The following is a 10,835-nucleotide window of genomic DNA, read 5'->3' on the forward strand; positions in this document are numbered from 1 at the left end:
AAGGTACGTCCTCTGCTAGGCGAGAAGTATGGGAGGGGGCGGGGGGGGGTATCAGAGAGGGACGTTTTGCCCTGGTAGTGACTCGATACCGTTTTATCTCTTTAGTGGTTTAGTTCTGTTCTTGCGGCAAAATCCCTTTGACTTCGCTTAAAGATAGTGTGCTGGGCAGAGGCTGTTTTGAACCTGTGGATTGGCTGGGCTTGTGCCAGTCCTGCCTGAAATAGCATCCTCCGTGTCTTGCTTGGCTGTAGTGTGTCTGAGAAGGATGTTCATGTACTTCTGCGTCTCTGTGTGTCTGCAGGTGGATTTGTACTTAAAGCTTCTCCCCTTTGAGGACCTCCTGCCCAGTTATAGGGATGTGGTTCTTGGAAAAGATCAGAGCATCACATGAAAACAGCAACCTCCCCAGCTCCTCCTTCCTGGGACTGCCACCTGGCCAAAACCTGCCTGAAAAAGCTCGACCGGGGGCTGCTGCTTTTCCTAATGTCCTCACCCCTGACAGAATCCCTGAATTCTGCATTCCCCCCAGGCTGACCAGCTCTGGCCCTGTTAAGGGCACTGGCTCTCACCAGGATGGCCGTTCAGAGGACGCAGATCTTAATTCTTCTGACTACAGCCCCAGCTCTTCTTTGCCACACCTCATTCAGGTGGAAAGCGCTGAAGAGATCCCAGCTCTGGAGGAAGAAAGTACCAACTCGGACCCGCAGTCCCAAGCAGCGCTCTCCTTGCCTCACTTTCCCAGAGCCCCCACTTCCTATGGATTCTGCACTTTGCTGGAGAGTCCCCACACCAGGAGAAAGGAGTCCATCTTCCATGGTGATCCACATAGTGCTCTGCCCAGCCTGGTGCTGTCTCGATCCAGAGCTAACACATTCAGTGGCAAAGGGAGTATGTCTAATCCCATTGCTATCAGCTTTGCTTCTGTGAGGCTGCCTCCCAAGCATCTCTCTCTGCACAGGCAAGGCACCTGTGACAGTGATACTGCCTCCTCCAGTGATTCATCTCCTTTCAGTTCTCCACTTCTCAGCAGGTCATCTCCCAGATTCTGCTCCCTGATCAAAACACGAAGTCAGGAGGGATTGCTCTGCCGAGCGCTGAAAGCCAAGAACAAATCCAGCATGGCCAGGAACAATTCCTTCTCTGCAGAGGAGAGCAGCTCCACTGATAACAGCCCCAGTGCCATCAGGCGGGCCTCGGAAGGGCTGCTTGCCATGCAGAGCTTTAGCATGTCCTGTTCTCCCATCTTTCCCCTGGACCTGACCCACAGCCGTGAGAGACTAGTGGGAGAGAGTACTGTGGTAATGGACAAGGGAGGCATGTTGAGGCTATCGACTGAATACTGCTCAGAGAATGAGAGGCTGCGGATCCGCCTGATCAGTGCAGAGGGTTTATATGATGACTCTGTAGAGCCCAAAACCATAAACTGCTGTATCACCTTCTCTCTGGTGCCAGGGAAAACACAGAAGCAGAGGAGCACTGTTATAAAGAAAAGCAGAAACCCCATCTTCAATGAGGACTTCTTTTTTGATGGCATTGCAGAAGAGGAGCTTTATAGCATTTCTGTAAGGATGAAAGCAATGAATAAAGGGTGCAGTATGAAACGGGATTACACCTTAGGAGAACGGGAATTGTCTTTAATGAGTATGTTGTCAGTGTAATACTTCAAATATTCCGACAGACTAATTTTGCCTCCTGAAAGTTTTCTATGAAATAAAGTTTTGGGTTGACTTTGTTTTTTTAAAAGAATACTTTAAAGCACTGTGTTGCTTGGTATTACTCTCATGCTGTTGTGCCTTATCGTGCTGCTTAACACTTCAAACTCTGTGAGGTATTTGCTGTTAAATTAAAAGGTGGCTGTGGAGCAGACCTTCTGCCTGTAGAGTAGGAGACAAGGGCTAGTTTCCCTTTATCCTAAAGGATTAGGTGGTTACCAAGTCGAAGCTGTTCTTGTTTATGGCTTTCAGGGTGTGGAAGGGTTGTTTTTCACTCACTCTGGTCCCTAAGCAGGTATACAGCTTGTGCATACAGCATGCACTGAACTCTGTTGCAGTTCCTGGGTACTACATCAGTTAAATAGGCCATTTTGACAGCACTCATATTTACAGAAATGAATGTTTTAATGTGTCCTGTATGTGGAAGGGGGAGAGAGAGAGAGATACATAGTTTGTTTGGGAATCAGCCCTTCTCCTACAATGGGGGTGGAGGATTTGGACTCCCAAAGCAGGTGTAGGTTTGTGTTGAGGATAATAAGATCAGCTTCTGAGCAGCAGCTAAAAGCTGCTGCAGGTGGGGCTTGCTTTCTCTCCACAGACCTATACTATAGCCACTGAACAGTGAGGTGGCTCCTGCCTGGAGTCACAATGGAGTGGGTGGTTGCTGCAGCAAAGTTAGCATCTTCATTTACCTTTCCTTTCAGTGATTGATTTCACAGCTGTCAGGATGAAGTTGCCAGGTAATTTTATTTTGGTCAGGAATGTACCTTGGAGGTATAACCCTCAGCAATTCAGCTATCAAACCCTTTCTGAAACTGAAGCAGAATGGGTAAGATATCAATATGGCAAGGGCAAAGGATAGTTTGGGATCTCTGGGTTGAATTCCTGCTTCAGCTAATGACTTGGTGCATACCTTGTTTAAGTCACCGTGATAAAATTAGGATAATCTTTCTCTGTCCTGTACCAGCAAACAGCAAGTGGCTGAGGCACTTGCTTTAGCACCATTAGAAACACAAAGGTGCAGAGCTCCTGCATGCTTGAGGCCCCCTTCTCTTTTTTTTTTTTTTTTTCTTCCTGCTGAGGTGGACTGGGAGCTAGGTAAAACATAAACTCATACAAACTGCTGCTGTGCATGTGGGAGGAGGCAGAAACTCTGTCTTGAAAGTCCAGGCCTGTTGCTGCCTCCCTCGATTAAGTTGCAGGCTTCGTTATGTGAGGGTAGATAAGCCTTAATGGGGGAGCAATCCACCCAGGCATGGGGCACAGAAAAGGAAGGTTTTCTTCTGTGTTCTCTGTGAGGCTGTAGAAACAGGGCCTTGCTTGTGCCAAATCTACAGCTTAAAAGCTCTTCCAAAAAGATTTCTAGCAGATCCTCCCTCTGCCCTGTTCTGGCAAGAGTATAACTGCCTGCAAATCATGGGAGGTTCTGGTATTGCTTGGCCACTGAATCATTTGATTCTGTTTCAGACTTAAGTACCCCAGGAAGGATGTTTTTCCTTCTGATGGCAGAAAAAGTCCAAAGGATGTTAACTGTGACCATGAGCGCTCAGAAATGCCCACTGCTAATCCTTGATCCAGCTAATGTGAGTTGCTTCTAAAAACAGAATCCTCATACAAAGGACAACTTGCATAGGAGAATGGCTGTGTATATTCCCAGAAGCTGATTAAAATCACATGGAATAATAATCCCTTTGTGCTAAAGGAAAGAATTAAATGTACTGATGCACTGCGCAGCTGGAGGTGATGCACCAAGGCTTGTATCCTTCAATCTGGGCAAACTGACTATAAGGGAAAGCCTAAAAAAAGTGAGGAGAAGGGAAATTAAAATAAGTTACTTCAAGGAAGAGTCAATAATGCTGCAAAAAATTAAGCACATTGCATTGATTATTGCATGGGGTCTCCTGAAAGAAGGCAGAGGCTCCCTCTTCAGGCTCATCACTCATCCGCCATCACATTTTTAGTTCTTGGGACTTAGGTCTCTTCACAGGTATACCCACATGGAGAAGGATGCCAAGATAATACAGAAGAGAAGAGTTACATGTGTCAGAGGATCACATACAGTCACACTACAGTGGGTATCTATCATCTGCCCTGTGATAACATGCCATGCCAGTGCAGTACTGCAGGGACACAGAATGACAGAACAGCTGAGGTGGGAAGGGGCATCTGGAGACTGTATCGCATGACTCCTGCTGAAAGCAGGGTCAGCTCCAGCAGGTTGCCCAGGACCACCAGTTGGGTTTAGAGCACCTCCAAGTACAGAGAGTCCACAGTCTGCTTGGGAACCCTACTCCAGTGTTTTACCACCCTAACAGTAAAAAAGTTTTTCTTTCTGCACAAGTGGAATTTCCTGTATTTCAGTTTGCGCTCGTTGCCTCTTGTCCTGTCACTGGATACCCCTGAGAAGACCCTGGCTCCATCCTCTTCACTCCCTCCCATCAGATATTCATACACATCAGTGAGATCTTCCCTGAGCCTTCTCTTCCACGGGCTAATGGGCATAGTGTAGTTACTGGCATAAAAGAGAAGTGCTTGTAAAGTCTCACCCTTCATCAGGCAGGGAAGGAGTTAAGTCCTTGGAGAAAGTTCTCCCTTCCTTTTGTAGGAGAATAGGTTTCCAGCTGGGCTCACTTAGACAGGTATTTAAAGAGGTGAAAACTGAGCTGGTTTTGAGGCTCTTTAAACAATTACTTATTTCTGAGAAAGTCTCCCTACAGAAGTTTGGTGACAGGCTTGTATGCTAGAGGGTGACTTGCTCCTTCAGCTGAAAGCAGCAGAAGACTTGCATGCCTGATTCAAAGGCAGAGTTTAAGCCTGGGAAAGACAGCCGGACTTTGCCTATGTTTCTCTGGTAAATAATCTAACTTCAGGGTTTTCTGGATAATTTTCTTCTTTAATATGAGAACTTTGAATTAAGTACCTATTCAGCTACATTAGTCAGACTCAGGACTAAGTATGACTGTAACACTAGATGGAAAACAGTTTTGGTCCATGTGAATGCATTTTAGTGTATCTTTTTACAATTTGGGCTATTTGATCCCTTTCAAGCTTTAGGCTGTTGCTTATCAGGGTGTTGTTTTTATTAGCAATGCAAAGCCATGATACAATTTGAACACTTCCATTTGCTTGAATGTTAGAGGGCATAGGACTTGTTTTCTTGTGCTCTTAGAGGTCAACTATGCTGTAAGTGGTGAACTCCTACAATACTGCCTATGCTGCAGCTGCTTTCTGAAAGCGTCAGCTTTATTGGGGCTATTACGTAAAACACCTGCATAAGCAAACAAGAAGGCAACTGGATACCTCAGCCTGGAAAAACTCATGATGCTTCAATGCTTATATGAGAGTCAACAGCAAGGAAAATAAATCCACCTCCTGGCATTAGCAAACAGCTACTCGGAGTTAAGAAATACTCTCTTCAGAAGTTTTCTGAATTCCTAAAATACCACAAAAATATGGTAGCATAAATGACTCTCTCAAGCAAAACTCCTGGTTTGGGGTAGCCTGATCAGCTGTGTTCAAGAGTGTTCACTGGTTGGAAGATCACCTCTTAATTTCATTTTTAAAAAACCCCTGACAATGGTTTGAGGAAAAGAAGGTCTTTCTGCCAAGATCTTGGACTCGTGTTTTGCTAAGCAAACATTATTTGTTTCAGCTGCACTGGAAGTACTGCTTGTGCTGGCCTTTTCAAACCCAGTTATTATAAGTGTGCCTCTTCAATTCTGGACAAATGTTACTCTAAAGCAAGTCTTATGTTTTTCTTCCCAGAAATCCATGCAGGTCATACTCAAATACAATTTGTGGTGCAATGTACTGCAGTACAGTAGAGTAAAATGCAATTCCTATAACTGTGCTGCTTTTCAGGTAAAGTTCAGGAATAATACCAAGGGAAGCAAATAACTATGACCTAAAAAGCCTAACAGGACAGATGCGTAGACTGGGGATTAGGCAGCACAGTGTCTGCAGTATCAAATTCCATTTATTGCACCGCTTGTTCTAAGCTGCTCCCATTTCTCAGGCTTGCTCTGGAGAGGTACTGCTGAAAACGATCCCTGCACCACCACCAAGTGCCTTCTCTGAGGGGACTCTTTGGGGAAGCTGGTACTTCTGTTCCTGCTGCTTGGTTTTTCAGTCAGCCATAGTGACCATGGTGAAAGACTGAACATATGATGAGGCCTAGTGGGCAAAAATTCTAGGTTTTAGTCTGACTATTAATTGCTTGGGTAACTTTTTAGCTTCCTCAGAGAACTGAGGAAAGAACAGCTGGCTGAATGTCTAAATCTGTCAAAAGCCTATTTTTGGGTTGCCAAGCTACTTCCCCTAGGCTGGGGAAGTTGCGTTGGAGAAATCTATGTAAATTGGATTTCTCAGCATAAGGACCTCTCTGCAGAACTGCTGGGGAGGGCATGCCACAGGCTGTGTGCTCGCTGGGCTGTCCCCATGCTCTCCAGTGACTGCTGCCTGCTTTGGAGATGGGCAGTTGTCCTGCACCTACGTTATAGATCTTCTGTGCTTGCATAGGTGGCTGAATTGTTGGGCATGATATTTGGCCAAGGTAGGAAAGGTAATGAGTCACATCTATTGATAGCTTTTTGCAGCAGGATGTTTGACTAAAACAAACAGTAGCCTTATGCTCACAAAATGAATGGCATAATTAGATGCTATCTGTTTTCCATTACTATGTGCTCTGAACAAAAAAATGCATGTAAGATTAATCTGCATATTTAAATGAGATGGCATTTCAATACAGACTTAATGTTGATGACTGTCACTGAAATGTACTCTAATATCATTATTAATAGTGTCTTAGAAGAAAAGACTGAAATTACACTGAATGATCTGTCCTCATAGTGGGGGTAAAATGAAGTCTGATGTTGCAGAGTGTCTGTGAACTAACTTAGTTTGCATCAAGGTGATTGATATAAAACACAGGTGGCAGGAGGGGACAAAGCTACAGATGCCCGAAACCAGACCTCAGCCTGGTCTGTGCACAGCATCATGCTGCTGCAGAGTGGGGAAAAGGGGCTACGTTCTTCTTGGTGTATCAGCCCGTTGCGGGCTAAGCAAGTAATGTGTTTTATGCTGCTGGTTCTTTGCATTTAGGGGATCCTTATGAGAGGAAAAGAGCTTCCAGTAGTTTTTTGCTCCTGTCAGGAACAGAAATGGCTACAGCCGAGGTTGCTGGTGGTATATGACAATTGGGGTGAGGTATCGGGAATTGAGCAGAGTCCCAGTGATGAGAGGAAGGGTCCCACAAACAGGAGTGAAAAGAATTAACAACTTCTTTTGCCTAGATAGCACCACAGGTGACCAGACAGCTCTGTTTTCTGATTTAGTTATTCCTTCTGCTATTACTTTTCTATTTCTGGCTATAAATGTTCTAATGCTGCAAAATTAGCTATCTTGAGTAGTACAGTGAGAACCTGACCTTGTCAAGCATTGCGTGTACTAGACAGGAAAGCACTGAACAAGATTTTCCAGCTTGCTTCCTTTCTGTTAAATCTTAATGATTTTTCTACTTGCATTTCTCAGCCTCTTTAGTGCAAAATCAGGAAGCATTTGAAGGAGCACAAGGTGAGAGAGAAAGTTGGCTGAAAAAACCTCAGAGCTGGTTCTTTTTAGTGAGAGGGCCAGCCAAAGTTCTGGGTCTTCATTACATTGCTATGTTGAAGAGGCATGTACAGGGAAGCAAGTGACAGCCCATCTGTTTAAACTGTTGCTGTGAAGTACAGGAGGTCACACAAGTTTAGTGTTCCAATGCTTGCATCCCTACATGCTATGGATTTTGTATGGCTATGTCTCACCACGTTCCTCAGCTGCCTGTAAGGAAGAGCTCTTCCCTGTCTTGACATAATAGGTGAGAAAGACATTGAGAAAATCATTCAGGTAAGAGGCTTATGTTAAAGGTGCTCATTTTCTCACATGCAGAGGCAAAGGATGAGATGAGGTAGCTTAGAATGGCACTGCATGAATTCTCATGATTATTTCTATCATCCCTTTATGAAAGTGCACAGTTCCAGAAGCTGAAACCATTTAACTTCAATCTTTGCTCTGGTTTTGGTGTTGGTTTTGTTTTGTTTTGTTTTGTTTTGTTTTTTTTGTCAAACCTTCCTGTGCCAACCATTAGCTGTTTCCAGTGAGCAATAAACCTGAAATTACCATACCAGTAAATATAATAGCAGTAACAGATGCTCTCTTGAAATGCCAGAGCCAACTTCTGTTTGTGTGAGGTTTCTCTGATTTCACCAGATTATTTAATTTATGTAATTGTGATTCTAGAAGATACCCTGGTTGTAAGCATGTGTTATTTGACCCCTTCTGGCAGCCCAGTGCCCATAAAGAGCTGTACCTGCCAGAATTGCTTTCTTCTGAGATCCCAGTCATTAAATTTTGCAGAACAAGTTGGGCACTGGGTAAAGCTGGGTTTTGCAGTGCTGGATGCCAGAGCTACAGCTGAGCTGGAGGCCCCAGCACTGCTCCTGCTTGTACTTGAACAGCATGACAAAGCTTTGGTGTTAAAGACAGGCTCAGCATAACCTGCTGTCCAGCCCATAGGGACTGCTGTGCTGAAGCTGAGACTAAATCCTGGAGTTGAAGTCAGGGTGGGGGGGCAGGGGGTGGTGGGGGATCACCTAGTAAAGCTTGTTAAAGGCAAATAGCTCATGCTGATTGTTGGCAAAAGCAATGTTGCCAATGATGAAAAAGCAACTGTGGTAAATGCTGACTTTCACACCTGTAATTAGCTTGCTGTCAAAGCTGATTCCAGCCAGTAATTCAGCTGTGCAGTCTTGGATTAGTTGGTCTGTGGGGGAAGGAGGAGAGTCAAGCCTCCATAGGTAATTTTTAATGGATAAGAAAAGTTGTCTCAAATCATAGCTGAGGCTTTTCAGAGATGCGATCTAAGCTTGGTTAGCCCAACTCTGTTCCTGATATTCATTGCCTTAGATCTTGAAGCAGCTAAGCAGACTTTGAGTTCATCCTTTGTGGAGAGTGGGGCAGGGAGAGATCCTAACAGGCAGAGAAAGCACAGAACAGCAAAGTGCATGGTGATACATCCTGCCCCTCAGTGGGCTGTAGCCTCAAATTCATGGTAATAGTACTTGGTCAGTGTCAAATGGTCTCTTGGCTTATTGCTGTGTGTAAGGAGAGTTGTTTTTGCGCGAGTAGCTCAGCAGTGCAAGATTGCCTCATTTGATGCTACAAGCAAGTGGTCCTTGGGACTTGCACCCGTTGTCTGCTCTCAGGCCATAGGGCTGGTAGAAGTGAATGCCATCTCCAGCTGGGAGTGTCCCTTTCTGAGGGGCTCAGAAGGTGTCACCTGCAAGATTTGTCCTGAATTTTCCCAAACACAAGACCTGACTAACCTTGTTCTCAAAACAAGGTTAGAGTGAAATATAACCTAACTGCAAGGTGTGTTTACAGGGCTCTGATATACTGTGAGTTTGCGCAGTGGCTGTGTTTGTCCTGTTTGTATCTGTCAAATGATGTGATTTCCTGAACTAGTGTGAATTGGGTAACTGACTTTTTGAAATTAATTTTCGTTAACAGTACAGGTCAAAGTCTGGCTACGGTTAGAAACATTGTTAGGAAATTAGCATTAATTTATGAGAAGCTGCATGCAGTGGGATTGCTGAGAAAGGGGTGTATACACACCAGAACTTAAACTGTGCTTCCTAATTACCAAGTTTCCAGGTAAACACGTCTTTCCTCTCTCCTTGCCCAGAGGTAACTAGTCTTCTTGTACCTATGAAAGAGCTGTGGAGCAATAGCTGATCTTGTCAACTAAGACAACAAAGTACTTGGCACATCTGGGGGTAAGTGTTTGTCTGCCACGTGTGCTCCATCAGTGACAGAGGACACCTGGGTTGGTAGTGGAGGTGTTGTCAAGTGGGGTGCTGTAAAGGAGAATATCCAAGTAGGTGCAACTGGCTCCAGAAACATCTCCTCAGATAGGGTGATTATCCCTGTGCCCTGACAGAGGATGCAATGCATCTGAGAAATCATTTTGCATTTTTACTTTTAAGATAAAACTTCTGATTTCTGTTCAGAAAAGTTCCTAAACTATTCTACAGCTTTGTTGCTTATTAACCCAGCTGCCTTTGTAGCAGGATGCTTTGCTGGGGTATGTACTTCATCCAGAGGAATCTGAAACAAAACCACTAGTATGAAAAAGTTGGTAAAACTGAGAGCTATTCCTAACCCACTGGGGGCGTTTGACATTATCCAAGTCTGCATAAAACTTAAGCACAAATCTAATTCAATAGTGAGTTTCCTAAGACTCGTGCTAAATATTTCTATTGGAAAGGAATGGGCACATCTAGTAAATGTAGACAAAGAGGTATGTGAAGCATCTGGAATATTTTTGTATTGTTCTAAAAATGCACATGGCTTCCTTTAGCCTTCTGCTTTAAAGATACTTTACTAGGAATGAATGAGTTAAGGTTGCCTCAGGGATAGGACTAGATGGAAGTTAGGGAAAACAGACATGTCCAGCTGCCAGGAATGATTTGTCACCCTTGGAAGTTACTACATGGGCACAGGAGAAGATGAGGCTTTAATGTCGAAGGGCCCACGGGAACAGAACACTCAAAAATTGCATGAATATGAAGGGAAACAAAGGGATATTTAATCTGTGGGACCTTTTTAAAGGTCAAAATGCAGCATACTCTCAGGGAAGTTACTAGCAGAAAAACTGATAAAGTAGAAAACCAAAACATGGGACTAGGAGTATCAGTATGGAGCTAATCTGCTCCACTTATTTGTATTTCCACTCAGTGTTTGTGTTGTAAACAAATACTATTTGAAGACTGGGTACTACTCATAGTTCACTTTTTCTTGATAAGAACTTTTTTTCTAAAGAAAACCAGTCCTTGTTATGGCATTGGCCCATAACTTTTTGTCAGCTTCAGAATCACAGAATAGTTGAGGCTGGCAGGGACCCAGAGATCACCTAGTCCAACCCCTTGCTCAAAGCAGGGTCAGCTACAGCAGGTTGCTCAGGACCATGTCCAGTCAGATTTTTTTGGTCCCCCCCTGAGCCACTTGCTGCCAGAGCAGGCAGCCTGCTACTGTTATAGGCACACGTCTACTTGGCCTATGCCTTCAGCTAGCTTTGAATCTATTAAC

At 44.4% G+C, this 10,835-nt stretch overlaps 1 protein-coding gene across 1 annotated transcript; it reads left to right on the forward strand.

Moving 5' to 3' along the window:
• Positions 1-356: 356 nt before the first annotated feature.
• On the forward strand, positions 357-1,731 carry LOC104834430 (C2 calcium-dependent domain-containing protein 4C-like). The gene has a single exon (XM_010571714.1). It carries the CDS (start codon positions 357-359, stop codon positions 1,656-1,658), a length of 1,302 nt encoding a protein of 433 aa, XP_010570016.1. The 3' UTR covers positions 1,659-1,731.
• Positions 1,732-10,835: the final 9,104 nt, after the last annotated feature.

This window comes from Haliaeetus leucocephalus, unplaced genomic scaffold (assembly GCF_000737465.1).
Source record: "Haliaeetus leucocephalus isolate CR32 unplaced genomic scaffold, Haliaeetus_leucocephalus-4.0 Scaffold339, whole genome shotgun sequence".
NCBI classification, from domain to species: domain Eukaryota; kingdom Metazoa; phylum Chordata; class Aves; order Accipitriformes; family Accipitridae; genus Haliaeetus; species Haliaeetus leucocephalus.